At 48.6% G+C, this 23,954-nt stretch overlaps 1 protein-coding gene across 7 annotated transcripts in view; it reads left to right on the top strand.

Annotated features, from left to right (window-relative positions):
• The window catches only part of TNS3 (tensin 3), a 259,293-nt gene that overhangs the window by 28,311 nt on the left and 207,028 nt on the right, over nucleotides 1-23,954 (top strand). For 4 of the 7 annotated variants that reach the window (XM_046669114.1, XM_046669123.1, XM_046669116.1 and 1 more), the window contains exon 2: nucleotides 20,249-20,360. Coding sequence is in view for 2 of the 7 variants with exons in the window: in XM_046669121.1 (XP_046525077.1) it covers nucleotides 10,914-10,991; nucleotides 20,249-20,360 (190 nt within the window). In the remaining 5 variants the exon portion in view is untranslated. Of the gene's footprint in view, nucleotides 1-8,646; nucleotides 8,695-10,676; nucleotides 10,992-20,248; nucleotides 20,361-23,954 lie in introns of those variants that run through there. The other 3 variants (XM_046669117.1, XM_046669121.1, XM_046669113.1) reach the window with 3 other exon arrangements.

Genomic DNA, 23,954 nt, shown 5'->3' with positions numbered 1-23,954 from the left:
TGTCCATACTGTGCCTCAAATATACTTCTTAAACTTATAAGGTTTAACTTTTCTCTTAAAGCACAAGCCCAGAATGTATATGGCCTCTTTACTTTATAATGCTTTTAAAAATCTTTCTTCATGTAGGTGTTTCAGACAATCCCAGGGGAATGTCAATAAAGCAATTCAGTGACTTCTTCACGGTCTTTCCTCCTAGACTTCATATTTTTGCCTCCAGATTTTCTGCTCTCCCAACTGAACTGATTAAAAACCCTTCCCTCACCTTTATTATTTTTTTATTGAGGTTTAATTGACTTGTAACGTTAGTTTCAAGTGTACGACATAATGATTCAATATTTGTATATATTGTGAAATGATCACCACAATAGGTCTAGTTAATATCCGTCGCCATCCATCATCATCCATCCATTCCAACTGGAATTGTTTCCAGTTAGTCTGCTAGACTTAGTTGTGAGATCTTATTCTTGTTTTCAAGGTATAACAGGTCTATGCTTGGTGGCATTAAATTAAATGATTTCATTAAAATGGTTTGGTGGCACTTTTGTAAATGGATTGCTTCTAGATCATTAAAAACCAAGCCTGAAATTCATTGAACTGTGACTACTCAGATTTTAGATTAATTGTGTTCTAGGTCTGCAAGTTGTGACAAAGCACTTGAACAAAAGTTATGGCATTTAAGAATTTCTTTATACATCTTAAATGTAAAAATGAAAAAGGGTTGGTTGGTTTTAAAATCTGCTAACTCCATGATGAAAAGAAATGTATAAGTGTTATGACTCTAGTGAGGTATTCATTTGATAATACAAAACTTTAACTTTTAAAAATTAGAAATTATAAAAGCTTTAGTAACATTAAGTTTTTAAAATTATAAACCTTTCGGAAAGTTTGGGAATGACATAGATTTGGTCCGCAGACCCACCACCCGGCCCATCCTGGGTCGTCTGGGGAGGGGCTGATATGAGGCTGACGCTCCCGGGGCGAGGGGCCAGCAGGAGTGAGGTGGAGCAGCTGTCCTGAGTGACGTGAGTCTCAGGGGCTCGGTCCAGCTCCGGAAGGCAATGCCTCGCACGCACAGCCATGGGTGAGGCCAGAGGACCCGACGGGAACACCGGCAGCCAGGAATGCTGGGCAGCCGCCTGGCTCTGCCTCTCTGATGGTGGCTGAGATAAGAGCTGAGGATCTGAGCCTCAGGGCCTTGGCCATGCAACTGGAACCAAAGCGCCTGCTTGCGGGTTTATTCTGAGGGCTTCGAGGTTGTGGGTGTGCACCTGTGTGGTGTGTGCTGGGCACTCAGCTGTGCTTACGCTAAGTCAACGAGTGGGCAGAGAATGGCACAAACCAGTGTGGCATCCTCTTTGCCATTCTGCTTTCTCTGCCCTCTGCTGCTCCGCGCCTGGTGGACATGGCAGTATTACGGGCAGTCAGCAGTCACAGCCCACACTCTCCGTCTGCAGTGGCCTGGGGTCCTGGAGTGTGATGCCCGGCCACCCCTGCCCAGGTTCCCTGCATCCTCATCTCCCTTCCCTCTCCCCACCATGCTGCCAGGCGGGTGGTCCATGTGTCCTGGGGAGACCGAGGCTTACGGTCCTGGTCATGTGCGTGGCCTGGGGCTCTCCCTGTCATGTGGGATGCTCTGTTTCTCCTCTCTGGGTGTGGGTGGAGATTTTGCTGTTTCTTTTTTCTGAGTTTCAGCTAGCAGTGTTATTTACTGGAAACCTACTTTTCATGTGCTGGAAACTTCCTGGCCCAGATTTGGGTGAAGTAGGGTTACTTCAGGGCAAGAGCATTGCACTCAGGGGTGCACAGGAGTCCTGCGCTGTGGGAAGGACAGCTGCCTCCTGCTGAAATTCAAATCAGAGGATTCAATTATTAGACCCTTTGAGAGCAGACTTTGATGGGGCCAGGTGCGTTCACAGCTACGTCGTGGTCTCACTGAGTTTGCAGGTGACCCGTACAAGGGTGGGCGGCATCACCCAGAGGCCCAGCCCTCTGCCTGGCTTCCCTAGAGCAGGATGGGACCCTGTTCTGCCTGCCTCACACCCGCCTGGTTAAAGTTAAACAGAAACTTTTTCTTTTTAAAAAACTTCAGGAATAAGTAGATAAAAATTGTTTAAATTGATGAAAACAGCCCAATTTCCTCAGAAACTGTAATGCTATCTTTCTATTGTCTATGAAAGGACCCCCCACCGTAGTCCCCCAAACTCTTCTGGCTGTGTAGGGTCCCCTCTTAGCAGGGGAGGAAGGAGTATTTGTGGGCATCGTACCAAAGCCCCTCCGTGCATATGGTGAGGAGTGACCCTCGCGAGACCTGCTGTTGGTTGTTGTTGGTTATTGTTGGTTGTTGTTGGTTATTGTTGGTTGGTTGTTGATTGTTGTTGGTTATTATGGGTTGTTGGTTGGTTGTTGTTGGTTGGTTTTTGGTTATTGTTGGTTATTGTTGGTTGGTGGTTGATTGTTGTTGGTTATTATGGGTTGTTTGTTGGTTGGTTTTTGGTTATTCTGGTTGGCGGTTGGTTGGTTGTTGGTGGTGGTTGGTTAGTTGTTGAGGTCGGTAGTGATTTTATCACCCCCATTAGCAGATGAAGAAATGGTGGCCCAGACTGATGACTGATTAGCCTGCAGACACAGCAAATAGCAGAGCGGGTCCAGGGTGCCCCTTGGTGCTGTCTCCTCTGGAGGCTGCCTGGGCCCCTCGATTCAGCTTCCTGGGGGATCTGCAGCCCACGGGGGAGAGCAGGCATGTCCTCTGTCCTCACGTCTCATCGCCCAGGGCTCCTGAACCCAGTCCTTGGGGAGATTTTGAAGAAATACTGGTATCTAGGGTCTCCTGAAGACTGTGGGCTGAGAACTGTTTGTTTCTAGGTGGGAACACAGTGCTGCGCTGGGTGCTTATGGGTAAAGTCCTTACCCAGAGTTCCAGATTTGCTCCAGTACTACAGTGTTTGGTCAAAGCTGGGCAACATTGGCGCATTTTCGGTCCAGAGAACTGGGAAGAATGAAAGGACGGACGCTAATCTGAGTTTACGAGACAAGGCTTCCTGACTCAGAGGTGCTCTGTCAGTTTCTCCATCATCCTTCACCCTCGCCATGGGAGCCAGTGCCTGGGCAGACCAGGGGAGGCTGCGCTGGGGCCTTGTGAAACTGCGCTCTAGCACAAGGACAGGCAGGCGTGGTCCCTCTGTCCCCACAACCCACCTGGGAAACAGCATGGTTTCGGGGCCACCTGTGGGAGGCTGGCTCTGCTGTGGCAGGGCAGCATCTTGAGCAGGTTAAACTTCCCTGAGCCTCAGCTTGTCTCCAACAAATGTGGCTAATGTCTCCTGGGAACTGGGGTCTCTAGAGGGAGTGGAGGACACCCGCCCACTGCCAGCATTTCCAGGCCCATCCTCAGACTGGACAATAATCTAGATCTTCCTCTGTGTTAAATAAAACTCACTTTGAAATATGTCAATTTGATATCCTGGGGGAAGAGTGTAAAAGGCCAGATGAGTCCCAACAATATGTCTGTTTTCTTCAGCACCCAGAAAGGGAACATTGCTCCTTCCGTTTTTGGGGCTCCAGTGCCAAGAGCAGCGGGATGCGTCCTACAATTGTGGGTCTTGCGCTTTTGCTTATAAGTTAATTCTGCAGGTTTCTCTCTGCTTGGAGTCAAGTGATGGTGCAGAGACGCTTGGTGGGGAGTGGAGGGTCTGCCCTGGACATCGTCTCCTCTCAGTGCTAAACAAAAGGCCACAGACTGGTTTCCCATTGGCTTGTGTTCTGAGGTTAACCAGGATGGGCTGGGGCAGCTGCTTGCTTGTCCACCCTGTCCAGTCCCAGGACACTGTCAGGAGCAGGCGGAGGTCTGACAGCACACGAGCACTGGGGGCTGGGGCTCCAGGGTGCTCGGGCTCCGGGGTGCTCAGCTCTGTGACCTCAGGCAGGTCTCTGAGTGTGAGACTCAAGTGTGAGAGACAAGAAACGCTCAAGGAGGAGGAGCGCCCTCTACAGGCTTCCAGAGCCCTTCCCTGGGCCGCGGCGGCATGCGTGCGCGTGTGTAGACACTTGGTTTCCATTTACTAGTCTGGTATTTCTTGTTTCAGTCCCCACTCTTCCTGCAGCTAGTGTTCCTCGGGGGGAGGGTGACACTGAGTGCCTGGGTGGGTGTCTGTTCTTACCCTGACAAAGGGTGTGTTCCGTGCCTGCCAGGGTGGAGGGAGGAGCATGGTGTGTAAGAGGCAACGAATGGGGTTTGCTTTTTTCCTTTTTGGAGATTGGAGGCCTTGGTGTCCCCTCGGGCAGGAGACTGTGGTTTGCAGGGGTCCCCGCCCCAGGGGGCGGCCCTTCCTCTCTGCCCTCCTGCCTCCCCACCCAGCGCAGGTGAAGGAGCTAAGATGTCCTTCTTGCCCCCCCCCCCCCCCCCCCCCCCCCCCCCCCCCACGAAGGCCTTTCCTCCTCCCTCTGGGGATGCGAGGAGATGAGGAAGAAAGTGGCCAGGGCAGGCACGTGACTGTGACTGCCTGGAGGGCAGCCTATTTCTCATACCCATTTTTTCTGCTCTGCCCTGCAAGTTCATTAAGGAAACAGCTGCCGTTTTAGAGCAGGGAAGGGGAAAAAAAAGCACTTATTGGAGGTTGATTTTGTAGAGAAAGCACTTTTTCTGTACTTTTCCAGTGAAGGCAAGGGGAAGGAAATGCATGAAAGGGGAGAGTGGAGGGGGAAACGAGGACAAATGACCGTTTTCTTAGCATCGGCATAAAACATTATCATGCTAAGGATGTCAGAATTTGCCACCTTGTTCCTGAAAAAACGCCACGAGATGTTCCTGTAAGAGAACCACGCTTGACACACACACAGTGTGAGGCCTCAGTGTGCCCACCCCACTGGGGAGGGGGCTGCCACTGTGGCCTCAGGCAAGACTCGTTGTGGGGAGGGGGCTGTGAGCTCAGAAAGGGTGTCACCTTGAACTCTGTAGCCAATTAAGACGTTTGGTTAAGTTGGCAGGACTAAATGACCTCCCTTGAGGCCAGGGGACTCGTGGGTTCCTCACAGGCTTCTTAAGCACCTCTTGTGACTTTCGTGAGAAATACAGGGATGTGAAGGACAAAGCCTGGAGTCGGAACACTGCCTTGCAGTCCTGAGTCCTCCAGGAGGAGGCCAGACCTCTGCTTTGAGCAGCCTTGTGGGTCAGGCACTAAACACAAAGCACCTTTAATTCTTAAAATGACCCTGCGGGGTGGGCTCCTTGTCCCCAGGCATGACCCCAGCTTAGACGATGTGCCTAGACACTCCCCTGAGGGGACTGCACGCCAGTTCCCTGGGTCTCCAATCTTCTGGGGTCCCCACTCATCCAAGACCCCCTGGGGCCTTGGTTTCCCCTTGTGTCCAGTGCCCCGTCTCCCCCTCCTGGCTTTGTCTGACGACAGGTGGGAAGATGCTTGTGGACAGACTCTACTGCTGTCAGCGAGATGGACACAGGGGCTTCTTCAGTGTTGAGACGAAGTACTGGTTAATGGGAGCACCAGCTGGCTGAGCAGGGAAAGGAGGAGGAGGGCCTGGAGGGTGAGGATTTGCCCAAGGTCTGTGCTTGAGCAAGGCCCACGTGTGAGACCAGCCCCTGGAGATGGTTCCTGGGTCTCCAGCGCCCAGCATGGCCGGCGTCCCCGCCTCTGGACAAGGAGAGAAGGCCAGGCTCAGAGATTGCTGCAGATGAGAGCTGACAACAGCTCGCTGGTGTCGGAAACTTCTTAACTGAAGGGTCTTTTTCATTATCAGAGGCAAAGTGCTTTTCAAAGCACCTTTCAAAGTGCTTTAGGTGGCTCCTGGAAACTCCGTTACTCAGGATCACAGGGCCATGGACGAGTGTTACTGGCTTGTGGCGGATCTTATGCGTGATGGGGTGGAGGGGTGAAGACAGGAGGCATTTGCCGGAAGAGTTTGCTGACTCCACGGCTGGCAGCGAGGATGCAGCTAGCAAGCGGAGGGGCCCTCTGAGCGCAGCTCCCAGGCACCAGAGATTCTGGAACCTGTGTCCCTCATTCAGGTCTGATGATACCTGGTCAAGATGAGGTTCAGGTCTGCCCCTCTGCAGGAGCACCCAGCAGGAGAGCTGTATTCTTATGGTGGATGCATCCCATCAAAGGCCAGGGTCACTCTGACCCTTGATTAAGGTGGCATGGCCAGCTATTGTACACTCAGTCTTTTCTCTTTTATAATAAATAAGGGACTGTACTTTGAGACTATGAAGATCTTCAAGGAGCGACAGGGACACAATGGTAGATTACAGCTCTCCTCTGCAAGTTCCCACGACAAGTGGGGGCTCAACCCTTTTCCATGTCTTACATCTCCACCCCGAGTTACCTCTCTGAGCCCATCTCCTGCTCCTCCCCTCCCTGACCCTCCAGGTGGGGAGGCACCAGGAGACCACATGGGCATCTCCTCATCAGACCCTCAGTGTGTTCACTTACTTAATTCTAGCAGTAGGACTCGTGGACTCCTACTTTATTCAATGAGTTACAATCCAATATTATCACTATTTATTTTGATGTTCAAGTCGTCTCTTCAGGCGGGCTCTAGTGTCTGTGATGCAGCCGTCATTCTGTGAGCATTTTGTACTATCGCTGATTCACATCTGAGATCATCCATGTCTCAGGGGAGCCCTGGTTTCTTTTACTGGGACAGGGTGTTTCAAAACCAAGACCTGGGTGCTGGCTGTGACACTGGTGTTGGGGGCTTCTGTGTCAGGTGCTCCCTGTGGACAGAGCTGGGCGTGTATACTGTATGCCTGTGTATGTTATGTGTGTGTGCACACGTGTGTATATGCATACGTGTGTGTGTGCATGCAGATTTACATCTATTTTCATTTCTGTCTGTATCTGTCTCTCTACGCTGGAACCAAGAGTTATATCAGCATCTCCGATCCCAGTTCCACAGCACGGCGCTTACTGTCATTTTCTCCCTTTCCATGTTAGTAACCCCTTCTCCCGCTGTGAGAGGTGGGGCTCCGTTTTTATTACTGTAGATCCCTCCCTGATCAGTCCTGGAGTAACCGACCTCCATCTCCTTTCCTCCTCCCCACAGACCTGCCTCATGTTGAGCAGCTTTTCCAGGCTCTCAGTCAGTGCTCTGTCTTGACTCCTGCCCGCAGTGCAGACTGTCCCCCAGGGCTGCTAGGGGGTCCCCAGGACACAACATGTTCACGCGGCTCCTTTCTTCTTACCGCTAAAGGTTGTTCCCGACCTTGGGGTCAAGTCTTGGCTTGCTGGGAGGGCCCTCTTCTTCGTCACTACCCCAGGACTGTGCTCACCACCCCCACACTTGCTCTTAGTACACGGCCTCCGCCCGTCTGCCATCCACGTCCCTAACACATGTTGGGCTTCAGTTCACCAAAACACCATGCATTATGCACCTTGATTTGGTCCCCGGCTCTTTTCCTGTCTCGGAAGTGTCTGCCTCCCCTCCTAGTCTCAGCCCACCTGTCACCTTCTTTCCTTGATGCTCCCACCAGCGGACTCAGTGCCCTCTCGTGACACTGTGTGTGGCTATTTGCACATGAGGGGTAAAGCTGAGTCATTCCTCACTGTACCTTCTCCAATGCTAGACACAGACTGCTCATCATTTCCAGATGGATGGAAGGGTGTGGGAGCAAGTGGACGTGTGGGGAGCAGCCTCCAGTGTCAGATGAGAGCCCTGGGGCAGTGAGCGGACCCGGGCCCTCCCTAGCAACTGGACCCCGTGTTAGAGTCGGTCTCACCGTGGGGCTCATGTCCCCAGTTCAGTCTGGGTTTCCAGCTCCAGGTTCGTGATGCAGCCCGGAGGCCTGGTGCTGGAGCCTGCCCTCACAGTCTGGCTCCCCACGTCCCTGAAGTCTGTCCTCATCAGGAAGAACCTTGCTTTGCTCCTAGGGACTCAGTGCAGCCAGAAGCCAGAGGTAGGTGGTCAGGCCAGCAAGAAGTAGGTAGGATTGTCGCTTTACCAGAGGCAGGCCAGGCTGGCAGCACAGTTGCGGGGTGAGTCCTGTGAGACTGGGACTGTTTGTATCTGAAGAGTTGGCTTTGCACCTGCCTTGGCTTCTGGGTTCCTGCAGGTTCCCCAGACTGAGCTGCCTCCAAACCTCAGGCATCAGCTTGCTTCCAAGGGGGTGAGAGGGGGGTCTGAGACAGGCTGTCAATAACTGGCATTGACCACATGGAAATAGAGCAAAGCAGGTATTTTTCATTCCCGCCCCAGCATTTATTGCCCCTGCTCTGTTTTGTTGTGGAAAATCCCAGAAAAAGGTTAGGACCTGCAGATTGGAGGCATGAAACAGATGACCACATTACAGAATCGGCCCGAGGATGAGGTTGGCTCTGGTGTGGGATGATTAACCAGTCGGAGAGGTCAGGCAGGAGGCGGATCTTGGCTGAGCCCAGGAAGGCAGCAATTTTCAGCCAGAAAGAAGAATGGGAAGAGGCCAAGACGCCTGAGGGAGGCCCCAGCAATCCCTGGGCTCAGAGCAGGAGAGCCTGGGGTGTAAGCAGGTCTTGGGGGGGGGTGTAGGGGGAAGGGGGCTGGGGAGGTGGCCAGCTGGCAAAGTGGGGAGTCACGGCAGGGTTCCCTGTTTTGCATTTGGGGAAGTTCCCTTGCACAGCAGTGTGTGGACTTCGGCCGAGAGACGGTGTCCTGATTGCTGATTCTCACCTCGTATTGTGACAACCCTGTTTGTTGTCATCCTCTGTGAGTCTTATCATGTGCATGTGATTTATTACTAGTAATAAAGCGCGGGAATTTTCTGAATGACGTACCTTTTAATTAAGTAACAGGAGATTCAGGGTGTCCCTATGGAAACAACCGTTTGTCTTGCAGTCTGGCAGGCACGGGCATGGGAGCGCCTGTGCTCCTGACAGTCTTTTCAAGTGACTCCATAGAGTGTGGAGCCTGGCCCGCGAGTTCAAGGAGCTTTGTCATGTTGGGGGTTACCTGCTGTTTGCTAAGGTTCAGATTCCTTCTGCTGGTTTTGTGGGTAAGGCTGGTGGCAGATCCAGCTGACTTCTGGAAAAAGCATTTGTACCATATGCCCCCAAACAGCAGAATAATGTGCTTCTAGCTCAGCCTGTAGACGCTGCTCTGTGCTCTGTCTCATGTTAGATGTCAGGGAATCAGAAATGAATGTGATACTGAGGGAAGGGATGTATGCAAAAATAGGACTGAGAGATGTCTGCAAATACTAAAGTCTGAATATGCTATAGAAAAAGTACATAATGATGAAAGAATCTAGAAAATGAATGAATGTAGAGAAAGATGAATAATGATCTAATTTGAGGGGTTGGGGGAAACAGGAATGAATGGGTGTCTGCCAGGTGAGGAATCAGAACCCACAATGGCATGTTCCTGGTTTTTTGTAGTTGGAAGTTGAAGAACCGCTTTGCTCTTCCACTGCAGAAACGGAAAGGTGGATATTCAGTGCCAGAATCTGAGAGGTTAATGCAGGCCCTTGAATCGATGGCTGGAATTTGCACATGTGTTAACCATAAAGGCCCTGGTCTAGCCCACCCAGACTGCTCTCCAATGTTAAGACATTTGGAGTTGCAAGCAGAGTTGAAGATCTGAAGTCAGAGTGTTAGACCAACACAGGTCTGCGCTGTGGGTGCATCACAGGTCACTGGAGCTGCCCCGGGCTGGGCCGGAGGCAGGTCAGGTCACTAGGCACCCCGCTGCTCGGGGTCCACAGTGAGCCAGCCTGAGGCCGGAAGGCTCCCTAGCACCATCTGCTCCTGTGGAGGGGTCTCCACCCCACAGAAGGGGGGAGGTGGCCTCAGCTGAACATGATTGAGGCAGCCTTTCCTTCTTCCTAGGAATTAACATGCCAGAGCTTCTCCTGGTGGAAAGCTATCTGCTGCTGCGTGATGGTAGCCCAGGGCAACTCAGTCCCATGGGGGTCTGACGAGCCTTAGGAAAGAGCTGTCCTGTCTGTGGATCATGCCCACCCTCCCCTCCGGGCTGTCCTTCAGGCTAAGTGACCCTTCCACTTTCCAGGTGTCCGGCTTGCTCTTCATGTGACACCCTGCCCCCACCATCATTGCCCCCTTCACTTCCCACACTCTAGGTTTTAAATTTCCTTCTAAAATGGCAAAGCCAGAAACGAAAAGGAGAGGCGGTTTTCAGGGAGCTGCACGGCACTGGGGATGGTGAGGATAGGAAGGGAGCCCAGGGGCCCAGCCCCCCAGGTGTGGAGAGCTTGCTGGAACCCTCAGCTGGCCCTCAGCCCTCTCTAGCAAGGCGGTTCTTTGTTTTTCTTAGTTAAGAATCAAATTGGAAAGAAAGTCTTTGCGCATTAGGGGGTTCTTTCTTTCCACTCCAAACCCACCATTTGCTAGCAGGGTAGATTACCAGTGATACTGACCATCACAGATAGGCTTACTGGACAACACGCAAGATTTTAAGATCCCGAAAGCCAGAGAGCCTATGGATTTTGATTTTAAGCTCCTCGTCTGCGTTCTTGGAGAGGTCTGAAATCCTAGCAAAGCTGCACCCCAGCCAAAGGCGTTCGTAAGCCAGTCGGATGGCGGGGAAAGGTCTGCCCCCACCCCTGCCCTGGGAGGCGTTTCTTCACCACTTTCCCTGAGTTTGGCTGAGAAGCCTTTGCCTCCTCTCTCGAGCTGCGGTCTGCGGCGGGGGAGGGAGGGCTAATTCGTGTCAGATGGAGGGGCGCCAGGGGACCGTGCGCTCACTCGCCTGGCTTTTGTTCCCGGCATCTGACTTCTGACGGCAGGGTGGATTTGGAGGTGGTGGCGGCGTCCTTTCGGGCCTCCCAGGGTCGAGCTTTTCCTGAGACTCCCAGACGCGGAGGCCCCGGAGGCATTCCTGCCCAGCACCGCCGCCGCGGAGGGGTCAGCGCTCGCCGCAGCTGTCCTCGCCTGGCCGGGCCGGGCTGTCCGCGGGCTCCTGGGGCGGCCATGCGGCTGCGCGCCCTGACCCCGGGGCCGCCTGGAGGGTGCGCGCGCGGGGCCGGGGCTCGCCGGCACCGTCGCCAGGTGAGCGGGCTCTCGGATCCAGGCCGCTAGGATCCCGGGCGTGGGGGTGCTGGGCGCTGGGGGCGCTTGGAACAGAGGTGGTCGGCGCTTTTCGACCAGTGCGCGAGTGCCACTGTGTGCGCGCGCGCGTACCCTTGTATGGGCGCGCGTGTGCAAGAGCATACGTGTGCCCGTGCATCGTCTGCGCGTGCACGTGCGAGTTTATTCGTGCTCTTTGTGCGCGTGTCCGTGTGTGCTCCTATGTCCATTAGTGCGCGTGTCCTTCTCTGTGCGAGCGTGTGCACGTTCGTGCGTGTGTCCGCGTGTGCGCCCATGTCCGTGTGTGCTTGCAGGAGAGGGCCAGAGAAGGAAAGCGGGGCTTTGCCTGGTGGGAGGCGGGCACCCCGGTGAGCCCACATGTAGTGGGAGACAGTTCAGTTCAGGCTCAAGTTTCTAATCCAACTGCCTCTTGAACAGGTTTCGTTAGACAAGTCTCCCGGAATGGAAGTAGGACATTAGCCATTATGGAGACTCGCTGCCCTTCCCGTTTCTTGCAAAGGAAAAGGGCACTTAGCTCTGGCTGATGTTGGGATGCGCTGGCCTGTTGCAATAGCACAGGTTGGCCAGGGCCACATTACAATCTGTGGTCTATGGCACCGTCCTCCACAGCGTTTGAATTGAGCCGAGCAGATTCCGGAGGCAGCTCCCCTCTAGGTTTAGCCGTTTCTTTTTTGAGTCTAATAATCAGGCATTTATTGCATTCGTTTTCCTGGAAACTTTTATAAGGTTCTGAGGAGTGAGAAGTCATCAAAATGTCAGCTGCTTGACATCAGTTTGAGTTGTGCTGCGTTCCTTTTTTCAGTTTAACAGTCAAACACTATTGCTGAGAAGCCTGGGGACAATGTGTGGTGTGAGGAGGGCGCCCCTGTGTCCTGGGTCCTGTGGTGGTGGTGGGTGGAAACGTCCAGGGCAGGATATCCAGGGAGGTTTGAGGTCCACTTTGTCCATGTGGGACATTTTGTGGCCGTTTAACTTCAGAGTCAAAAGTTGATTTGTGTTTTTGCTCAGCATATGCCTCCCTAGAATGCTTCTGAAGGCTTCTCAGATACCAAAATGCATGCCTAAGTCCTCTTTCCTGAGAGGAAAATATAGCTTGGATACTGCTGGTTTCACCTTTGTGTGGGTAACTGTTGCTGCCGCCGGGTTAGCCTAGCCACAGCGTTAGCTGGGAGAACCCAGCAGAGAGGGCTGCTGTTCTGCATTTCTGCAGAGCAGAGGGTTCCCCTTCTGCACTCATGTGGAGCACTTCCTTGCTCAATTTTGCAGAGATTTTTCTTTCTAAAAAAGAGACTTCACGATCAAGACCAGCACTAATTACCGTGCACCCCTCAGGGAGTCCTCATGGAAGGGCAGCCTCGCTCCCTACCCTTCCAACTGTCTGTTCCTAACAATTAAATGCAATTTAGATTCCTGAACTGAGCCTGCTAAATGCTTCAGCATTGCGGGCTCCCCCTCCCCCCCACAGTCATGGGCCCCACCTCTGTGGGAGAAGGGAAAGCACGGTATCAGGTGAAAACAAAGGCCATCTAATCCCGTCTAGGCTCATTTCACAATGGAGATGTTATGTACAGATGGAGCGTGAGCAGCTGTTATTACACTATCTGAAATGAATTCCTCAGGGATCCAGCCACTGAAATGGCTCGAGCCTCCCAACAGCACCTCTGCTGTTTCCTTCCTACAGCCTTCTAGCTGTGGCCCTGCTGGCAAGAAAACCACAGGAATACAGTGCCTCTTTCTCCCTGGTTGGAATAAAGGTGTTTGTAAGGAATAAAAGGTTACAGTATCCCCTACTGGCCCACAGACTACGGCCAATTCATTCAGTCAACAAATATTAATTGAGGGTCCCCCGTGCACTGTCTGCCAGGCACTGTGCAGGGCCTCGGAGGAAACTGCAGTCGAGCACAGGAGAGAAGACGTATAAACAGATAACTGAAATATGAAAAAAGTGTGTGCCAGCAGGGAGATTGTGACAGAGGGCTGTGTTTGTCAGATGCTTGAATGCCTACTCCTGTCTGAGCATGAGACTGGGGTGGAGACTGGTCTGAGCCCGTATCCCTCATCTGTTGGCTGCGTGGTCTTGCATCCTACCATCCATTTGGAGAAGAGTGATGGTCATGGTTACGGCACAGAAGGGCCCTGCCAATGTTGTGAACTTTGGGATGGCAGCGCCGTCGTCCCTCCTTTGCAGGCATTAAATACAAGACCCCTGCTATCAAAAAGTATACAGGCTCTTGAGAAAACCAGAAACGAATGTATGAACAAGCACCTAGTAACAGTGCCTTCCGTGTACATAGAGTAGATCCTTATAGCATAGTCATTGTAGTAGTGGCTCTCAGTCCCAGCTGCAGATTAGAATCACCTGAGGAGCTTTGAAAACATTCATATTCTGACCCCACCTCCAGATAGTCTGTTTTAATTGGTCTGCAGTAGAGCTTAGGTGGGGCTTTTTAAAAAACTCTGCCCAGGCGATCCCCATAAACTGCCAGTGTTCACAGCTGGTACCTGGTATAGCATTTGGTCAGGCACAGTAGCTCTGCTAATAGGCATGGAGGGGAGAGTATCCTTTCCCTTGGAGAGAGGTTGTGACTTGCCCCCGGGTCACAGAGCTTGTACTGCAGGTGGCAGAACTGGTGCGAAGCTTCTGCTTGGTGCAGGACACTTTCCCTCTTTTGATAGGCATGCTGACATCAACAAAAACACCAGGAGATAGGGGTTTAAGTGACAAGACTGCTCTAGGACTGTTCAGGAACTCAAAGTGGTCAGGAAGGACTTAGGGGAGGGTGGGACTAGAAATGGTCGTGCTAGGAAACTCTAAGTTGCTAGCGTTCCAGACAGCTTGAATTGCATGGGAAAGATGGGGTGGCCAAAGTGTGCTTTAAAGTTGGAATGGCACGTTGGCATCAGCCTCTGCCAGTTCCAGTCCATTGGTAGTGGCTTGCGGAGTTCTCCACTAAGAAGGCTTGTAAGGCCGGCTGGGGATGATAGCCATGATTGATTAGTTAGGTTTGCCATAGGTCAAGGAGTAAAGGTTGCGGTCTGTGTGCTGAGTATTTGCACTTTGATTGATCTCAGGGGAGCATGTGCTTTGTTGAAAATTAGGATTCAAAGTGTTTGTTCAACATCTCATATTTGTTAGTTATATAGAATCCCAAGGGTACACTTTGGTTGAAACTCAGTTTAGTTTTTACACTGAAGACACGTTTTCAAAATATAATGGAGAAGTTGTCAAATGGTACACTTAATATGTGCAGTCTTCAAAGTTGTTTTGGCAATTCTAGGTGCTTTGCATTTAAATATGAATTTTAGAATCAGTTTGCCAACTGAAAAAAAGTCCCTCTGGGGATTTTGATTGAGATTGTGTTGAATCTGTAGATTATATGGGAAGAGTTGCCTCTTAATCATATTGAGTCTTCTGATCCATGGCCATGGTATATCTCTCCATCTGTTTAAATCTTCTTTAATTTCTTTCTGCAGTGTTTTATAGCTTTAGTTTATACGTCTTTCACATCTTTTGTCAGATTTATCTCAAAGTGTTTAGTGTTTTTGATGCTACTGTATAGGGTAATGTTTTTTGAATTCCAATTTCTGAATGTTTATTGCTACTATGTAGAAATACAATCAGTTTGTACATTCATTGATCTCCTGTCAACTTTGCTGAACTCGTTAGTTCTAGAGCTCTTTTGTAGATTTCATCAGCTTTCTCTACATAGACAATGGTGTCATCAGTGACTAAAGATAGTTTTCTTCCTCCTTTTCCAAATTGGATACCTTTTACTTATTTTTCTTGCCTGATTGCACTGATTAGAACCTCTAGGACAAAGTTAAATAGAAGTGCTGATTGCAGACATCCTTGCCTTGTTTCAGAACTTAAAGAGAAACCCTTCAGTCTTTTATCATTAAGTATGATGTTTGCTGTAGGTTTTACTTAGATAATTTCATCAAGTTGAGGAAGTCCCTTTCTATTCCTATCTGACTGAGGGTTTTTATCAGGAAATTGATGTTGGATTTTGTCTGTTTTTTTTTTTTTTTTTCTTTTTTTGCGATGATTGAAAGATGGTGCAGGTTTCTTTTTTAGTTTGTTGATTGATATTTAAACATTAAAGCAACTGTGCACTCCTGGGATAAACCCTGTTTCCCATCAAGTATTATTCCATGGGCTCCTTAGAAGTGTGTTCTTTAGTTTCCAAGTATTTGGGGGAATTTACAGAGATCTTTCTGTTTCTGATTTCTAATTTAATCCCATTGTGGTCAGAAAACACATTTAGTATGACTTGAATGCTTTTACATTTTAGACTTGTTTTATATCCCAGAATATTGTCTACCTTGGTAAACGTTCCATATGCATTGGAAAAGAATGCGTATTCTGCTGCTGTTGGGTCAAATGTTCTGTAAATGTCAATTAGATCAAGTTGTTTGATACCGTTGTTCAAATGTTATGTATCCTTGTTTATTTTCTGCAATAGTTATCAATTATTATTATTGATAGAAAAATAATTATTAATTACTGAGGAAGGGTATATTAGTTTGCCAGGGCTGCCATAACAAAATACCACAGACTGCGGGCTTAAACAACAGAAATTTATTTTCTTACAGTTCTGGAGGCATGGAGTCCAAGATCAAGGTCTTGACAGGTTTGGATTTTCCTGAGGCCTCTTTCTTTGGTTTATAGATGGCCGCCTTCTCACTGTGTCCTCACCTAGACTTTTCTCTGCGTGCTAGCCTCCCTCGTGTCTCTTCTTCTTCTTTTAAGGACACTAGTCCTGTTGGATTAGGGCCCACTGTAGTGACCCCATTTTACCTTCATCACCTCTTTAAAGGCCCCGTCTCCAACAGCCACATCTGGGGTTAGGGCTTCAAGCTGTGAATTTTATGGGGACATAATTCAGTCTATAACAAGGGGTAATGAAATTTCTGACTATATTTCTACATTTGCCTTATTTCTCTTTGCAGTTCTGTCAGTTTTTGCTTCATGTATTTTGAGTTTTGTTATTAGGTGCATACATGTTAGGACTGTTTCTTCTCTGGGTGCATTGACCCTTTTGTCATTGTCAAATGCCTTTCTATAACATTGGTAATATTCTTTAATCTGGAATCTACCTTGTGTGATATTAATATAGCCATTTCAGCTTTCATTTGATTAATGTCATCATTATATATTTTTTCTGTCCTTTTCCTTTAAAAAATATATCATCTGAGAATTCCTGCCTTTTTATTAAGGTATTTAAGGTATTTACATTAATGTGATTACCAGTATGGTTTAAATCTGTCATCTTGCTACTTGTTTTCGATTTCTCTCACCTATTCTTCGTTCTTCTTTTCCTCTTTTTTCACAATTTTTAGATTAATTGAACTTTTTAAGTAATTTTGTGTTATCTCCTTTGTTGGATTATTACCTTTAACTTATTATTTTAGCAGTTGCTATAGGGTTATCTTTAGCTTATCACAGTCTGTCTTCAAGTGACGGTGTACCACTTCGTGAGTGTTATGAGAGCCTTACAATAGCATCCTTCCATTTCTCCTTTCCTGAACTTTGTACTATCTTATCGTAAAAATGACTTTTACATATGTTAAACCTCATATTACATCATTATTAGTTTTTGTTTAAACAGTTAATTATCTTTTAGTGAGTTTTAAATAATAAGAAAAAAATCTTATATATTCATCCATGTAATTACCATTTCTGGTGCTCTTCATTCTTTTGTGTAAAGCCATTACTTCCATCTGACACCATTTTCTTTTTGCCCAGGCTATCTTTAACGTGTCTTGTAGTATGTGTCAGCTGGTGATAAATTATTTCAGCTTTCAGCTTTTGTATGTCTTAAGAATTTTCTAAGTCAATTTCATTTTTGAAAGATATTTTTGCTGGGTATAGAATTCTAGATCGGGAGATTTCTCTCAGTACTTTATGTTGTTCCACTATTTTCTCACTTGCTTTTTTTTTTTTATGTGAGAAATCTGCTGTTGTGCTAATGGTTGGTCCCTTGTATGTAATGTATCTTTGTTCTTCCCTCTGGGTGCTTTTATGATTTTCTCTTTATTGCTGGATTTGAGCAATTTGGTATGTGCCTTGGTGTAGTTGCTGTCTCATTTCTTGTACTTGAGATTTGCTGAGTTACTTGGATCTATGGGTTTATAGTTTTCCTCGTATTTTGGAAAAGTTTCACCCATTATTTCTTCCAACCTGTGTCCCCCCTCCCCCGCTGAGACTCCAGTTACACATGTGTTAGGCTGCTTAAAGCTGTTCCACAGCTCACTGAGGCTCTCTTTGTTTATCTATTTATTTATTTACTTAGGTTGTCTCCTTTTCTGTGCTTTATTTTGGGAAGTTTCTACTGTGATGTCTTCAAATTCACTAATCTGTTCCTCTACAGTTCTGATCTGCCAATAATCCCATCCAGCATATTTTTCAGAGACCTCTGATTTTTACATTTTCTTCTTTAGATGTTTGATTTGTATCTTTTTATACCTTTGAAGACTGTACTTAAGTTTTTGAACATATGGAACATATATATTTATTTTTTTAATTTTATTGAGGTCATACTGGGTTTTAACATTGTGTAAATTTCAGGTGTACATTACTATATTTCAGTTTCTGTATAGACTGAATTATGTTCACCACCAATAGTTAGTTTGTAATCCGTCACTGTACACATGAGCACCTTTATCCGTTTCGCCCAATCCCCACCCCCTTTTCCTCTGGTAACCACTAATCTGTTCTCCTTGTCTGTATGTTTACCTTCCACATATGAGTGAAATCATATGGTATTTGTCTTTCTCTGTCTGACTTATTTTGCTTAGCGTAATACCCTCAAAGTCAATCCATGTTGTGCAGATGGCACAATTTTGTCTTTTTTATGGCCGAGTAGTATTTCATTATATATATGTAAACCACATCTTCTTTAGCCAGTCATCTGTTGATGGGCATTTGCATTGCTTCCACGTCTTGGCTATTATGAATAATGCTGTGATGAACATAGGGGTACATCAATCTTTTTGTATTGTTGATTTCACATTCTTTGGATAAATACCCAGTAGTGGAATAGCTGGATCATATGGATGTTCTATTTTAGTTTTTTGAGAAATCTCCATACTGTTTTCTATAGTAGTGGCTAGATACCAGATAATTTTTTTATTGGACACCAGACATTGTGAATTTTATTTTATTGGATGCTGGATCTTTTTTTTTATTTCTGCAGATATTCTTGAGTGTTGTTCTGGAATGCAGTAAATTACTTGGAGATATAGTCATGCATCATTTAACAATGGGGATACATTCTGAGAGATGTGTCATTAGGTAATTTCATCATTATGCAGGTATCTAGAGTGCACTTACACAAAGCTAGATGGTAAAGCCTACCACGCACCTGGGTTTTATGGTACTAATCTTATGGAACTGCTCTTGTGTATGTGGTCTTTGTTTGACTAAAATGTTGTTATGTGGTCCATGACTATAGTTTGATCCTTTTGGGTCCTGCTTTTTGGATATGATAGGCAGAACAAGAGCGGTCCTCAGTCTAGAGTTAGTCATTCCCCACAGTCAAAGCAAGATCCTTCTGTGTTTTCTGTGCAATAATTCCTGAATCTTGTGGTTTTCTGATCTGGCTGTGGGAACAGCCACTGTTCTTACCTCTTTGTGAGTGTTGAGCACTATTTCCTCTAATCCTTTCTGGCAATTCTTTCCCCAGCCTTGGGTAGCTCCCTCATGCATGCATGTGTGCACACACACACATACACACATGCATGTGCTCGTCAATACTTGGCTGAATACTTAAGAGGGAACTTCTGCAGATCTTAAGAATTCTACGCAGCTCTCTGTTCACTGGTACTCTGGCTCGTGAATTCGTGCTGCGTTGTTCTGCCTAAACTGCTAGCTGCTTCTCTCCACTCAGGTTGTACACTGGCTCTCTCTCCCTTCTCTGCATCGTGAAAACTTTCTTGGTTACTGGAATCTGGGGCAATCGTAGAGCTCACTTCATTTTTTCCTGCCTCTGAGGAACTAGATAGATTCATTTGCCTGTTCATGAACATCCTATAAATAGAATCATTCACCGTGTGCTTTTGTGTCTGACTCTGTCACTCAACATAATAATGCTTTTGATGTTCACTCACGATGTTATGTGTATTAGTAGCTTGCTCTTGTGTATACCCGGTATTTCACTGTGTGAATATACCATGGTTCGTTTTTCCATTCTCCTTTTGATGAACATTTGGGTTATTTCTTGTTTTGGGCACTTTTAAATAAGGTGTCTATGACCATTCTTGTGCCAGTCTTTTGTGGACATATGCATTTATTTCTTTTTAGTGTCCATAGGAGTGGAATTGCTGAGTCATAGGATTGATATAGAAGTAAAAATATTTACAAGAACGTGTCAAACTGTTTTCCAAAGAAGTCGTATCATTTGTTTCACATTCTTGATAACATTTTATCTTCTCAGTGAATTTTAGCTATTCTGATGGTGAGTAATGGCCCCAGTGAGTCCATGTGGCTGTCAGTTACTGATAAAATACACTGTCCCGTATCAGCAAAGGGGTATAATGATTGGTATTTGGTTTCTAAGGCAAATTGAATTTTTATAAGATTATCAGGTACAGCTTGACACTGCAAACATGCATTTGGTGGGTGAGTGGTTCATTTCCTGCCAGTGTGTGTGATGGATTCGATGCTATACTAGGTTTAAGGAGGAACCACGTATCTTATTACATGGGGCTTTTGACTGCTTCTCCTTCTGCAGAGGTGCACATCAGCTCAGAGGCCCTGAGGGGCCGGGAGAATCAGTCAGTCAGCTTCCTCTGAACATAGTCGGGCTGTTCGCTAATCATTTCTTCCTGAGGGAAAAGTGTTAAGACTCTGGGAATGCGTGTGGATTACTTTGTCACAGAAGTAGGCGGTCGTGAGCCTCCACTCTGGAAGCCAATACATGAGCAACGTTGATTCGTGTAGCGCTCCTGATGCGCTCTGCCCAGGGGATTTACAAGCCGGGCGAGTCTGAGCTTCCATCTGGGACTCTGGCATCGGGAATGCTGACAGGGTATCCAGGCGCCCCTCGGGAATCCCAGCGTTGGCACGGTGGCCTCTTGTTCTTCTCTGTTTGCTTGGTTAAAGTTCCTATTTTAGCTCTTCACAAACTCTGCTAGATTTATTATCTCCTGAAAGGGAGAAGAGAAAGCAAATGAGCCATGAATCGTAGCGCTGACAGTTTCTCCCTGTACTTTTTCAGCCAGAAGAATTAGCTTCGAGTCTGCACAGTTTTAAGAACAAGGCCTTCAAAAAAGCCAAAGTCTGTGGAGTTTGCAAACAAATTATTGACGGTCAAGGGAGTTCATGCCGAGGTGAGTCTGTGTTTATCGCTCTCGCTGATTAAACCGAAGCAAGGCAAACAAACAAACAAAAACCAAAATGAAAACCTGCTTTTGGGAGTTTCCGAAGTTAAATCCTGGAATTCCCCTTCTTACTCTGTGTTTACCCCCGACCCTCGCGGGGCAGGGGCCGGCCGTATTTACACAGATATGTGCTCACGAGGACATTTGTCCAGGAAGAGCATAGCTGTGCCTGAGGGAGGGGAGACAGCAATGAGTAGTTCTCGGCGGTTCGTGTCTGTTCTGTCGCGTCAGTAACTTGGCTATTCAGTTGTACTTTCTGGTCTCTTACCGGACTTTATAAACGAGATTGTTTTGCTCAAGTCAGAGCTCACTGCGTTGTGTTCCCCTCAGCCTGTCAGACATTGCTCCCATCAGTAAGAGATCCACCCCTTCGCTATCTGATGCCTAAGCACTGGCTAATCAGCGCACCTTGCTATGTTTTGTGCTCGAACGTTAATAAGTGTGTATAGTGGACGTGTGAGGATGACATCTCTTGTTTTCCTTGAACCCCTAGAATCAGGACTGGGGGTTGTGGGTCCACATCATGGAGCAGAGGCGAGCTGGGGGATGGGGCCTCTGGAGAATGCTTGGGCTGCTCTTTGGCATCTTGTCATTGATGGATTTGGGATTTTCTCCATGGAACATTCTCAGTGCAGAGTCTCACCGGTGGGCTCCTCTTGTGTTGGGACTACCTCTTGGCTCCCCTTTCTCCCTGTAGACCCCCTGGCACTTGGTCCCTGATGGCTGCTTTGGGATAGGGCCGTGAGGGCGAGACCTACATAGGTCGGACTTCAGTGGGGTGAGGATGTGACCGGGAACCTCAGGGTGGATTTCAGAGGTAAAGAGCCTGCGAGTGGGCGGGAATCTGGTGTGGCCCCCTCCTGGGAAGGGCCCTTTCGCAGTCAGTGCTGACGATGCTCTGGGAGCCATCAGCATGTCATCAGCTCTGGCCACTCCTTCCCTTGCTGCTGCCTTGTGTGGGCCTCTGCCAGAAGTCTCCTTCCTCACTGCCCCCCTGGGTGTCTCTATTTCAGATGCACCTTGAGGCCGTTACCTGTTCTCTGAGTGCGTGGGTCCCTCTCACCTCCCTGGAGGCAGCCTATATGATGGGGCCTGGGAGCTCCCCTTCACCTAGACTGGAGGAGCTGTGGCCCTGGGATGGAGAAGTCACTGTGGGTGTGTGCCCTGGGCGTGGACCACGGCTAGGCCTTCTCCTACCCACCAGCACATACACACACAGACATGCACATGTAAACACGCACGTGCAAACACACACATGCAGACACACACATGCGCAAAAATTCAGAGGAGGGTGGCCTCGTGGGTGTGTCCCCTGGGGTGTTGATCTCGTTCCTTGTGACCTGGAGCTTGACTTTCCTTGTCTGCACTGGGGTGATGCTGCGGTTTCCCCAGGGCTGTGTGGACATTCGTCTGTGGACTTCATTTAGGTCCACCTCCAGGGTGGAGAACAGGGTGTTTAAAATCTACCCTGAGCAAACTGGCATGACATCTGTATGGTCCAGAATGTTCTAAAGCCCGTATTTGTAAATGGCCCCTCACAGCCCATTGGTCGGCTTGGGTGGGTATCAGCCATTTCCCACCTTCTCTGAGAACTCCCTAGAGTTCCAATTTGGGGAGCTGGATCTCAGGATCCTGCCGCATGCTGTCCCCAGAGGACCCTGGGCCACATGGCTGTGCGGAGGGGCAGCAGGCAGCTGGCCTCACGCAGCGCCATCTCGTGTCTTGTTTGGCTAACGCCCCTCCAGGAATCCCGGTGCGGTACTGTTCTATCTCACGGGTGAGATACATTCTAGGCCCGTGGAGAAGACTTTTTTGACCCACTCACTTTTTCCCTTGAAGAAAATCATTCATTAACAGCTATCCTATAGGTGGCTTCTCTTCTCAAGCATGGTCATCCTCCACATGTCATTTCCCTCCAGCAGGACACACTGCCACTGCCTCCTCGTGCAGGGTAGGAAGGCAGGGCCACCATGATGTGGCACCGATGCACCCAGCCCTGTGTCGTGCCTGGCATTCGGCCATGGTGGCTGGATGGTTGGAGGGAACATTGGCAGTAGAGAGAGATCAGGAGTTGGGCTCAGGTCTTGGTTCTGCCACCAATCCCCTGGGTATCCTTGGACATGGCTTTTAGGAGCATCCTTCTTCTCAACCATAAAATGGATATGAAGATACTGGCCTGATGGTGGAGAGACAGAGCCAGCGAGATATGCCTGAGACGTGCTCATCCAGCCGTGCCAAGGTGACAGGTACAGGACCACCCCGACTTGCCCATCAGATCACTCCTTTGTGCTGGCAAGCGGTGCGGCATTGTGCCCTCATGTGCCAGCCTGTTCAGAGGGTGTTGGTTCAGCTCTTCCGGGGGAGGAGCAGCCCCGTGTTTGCTGGCTGCAAGTCCTCCGGCAGTGGCTTTTCTCTCACGCTCACCTTCTCAGCGTGTATGCGCACTAGCAGGTGTGCCCACATTCCTCATTCACTCCTTGCCTCTCCTGATGTCATCTCCTAAGGCCATGTTCTTCTGCTTTGAGTCCTCCAATTGCGAGGACATGTATGGACTGTCCTTGTGGAGCTGGGGCCTGTCCTTGTGGCCAGGTGGTGGCATGTGCTTCCCTGGAGCACATGGCTGCTTTTAGCTGAGAGCACTCTGGTGGAGGCCACCTCCTGGGCAGGCTTGGGAAAGCTATACAGACTGTCCCGTCCGCGGCTGGAGGAAGCAGCTGCCTGGACGTGGGCTCAGGAGAAGTCCCCAGGAGCAGGTCCACATGAAGGATGAGGCCCATGTGCTGGAGGAAAGTCAGGGAGCACCTGCAAACTCAGGTCCCTGAGATGGATTCCAGGGCATGGTGGTAGGCAGCATGGGAAGGAAGGCGCAGTGGTAGGTGCTGTTGAAAGCAATGCATTCTGATTCTGGGAGACGGCTGTGCTCTTCTCATGAAGAGCACAGGGTGGGTTCATAGTGTGGGGAGGGGTGTTGTCCCTCGGGCACGTATGTGTTGGGGTTGGGGACTCGCCTATATCACTATGTTAGTGACATATCTGTAGACATTTCTAGATAGATGTTTTGTAGAGGCAAGCTACATCACTATGTCTGCTGTCTTCTACACGGAAAAAGATTTTATAGAACTCCTTGTAGGATGGAAGTGAAAAACATGTTATGAGATTACCCAATAGGTTATCATTTTTATGTACATTACTTAATAATTCTGTTAAACGATAGTTACTCTTTTCCTTTTTTGAAATGTAAAGGACTCTATGTGGCAGGAATCTTTTAGACATTTAAAAAAATTAAATCAGTGTGCGTGCGAGATGCCATGAAGCTGTTCCAGGGTGATCGCAACAGTCTCTTAAAGATGCCATCATCTGCTTCAGGACAGTAGGGTGTGTGAGTGGAGATGCTAGGTGCAGGTGAGGTGGTGTGATATCAGTGCCCGTCCATCTGCAGAGCAGGGCCAGGTGCTAAGAGGATGCTTGCTGCATCATGGACGGTGACGGCTCACAAGGTGCATTTACAGGCAGACCCCGCCCTCCTCTGCTCTCTGGACTCGT

Source organism: Equus quagga, chromosome 8 (genome assembly GCF_021613505.1).
Source record: "Equus quagga isolate Etosha38 chromosome 8, UCLA_HA_Equagga_1.0, whole genome shotgun sequence".
In the NCBI taxonomy this organism is placed as follows: Eukaryota; Metazoa; Chordata; class Mammalia; order Perissodactyla; family Equidae; genus Equus; species Equus quagga.
Note: the sequence above shows the minus strand (reverse complement) of the source record. Positions and strands in the feature narration are given on the sequence as shown.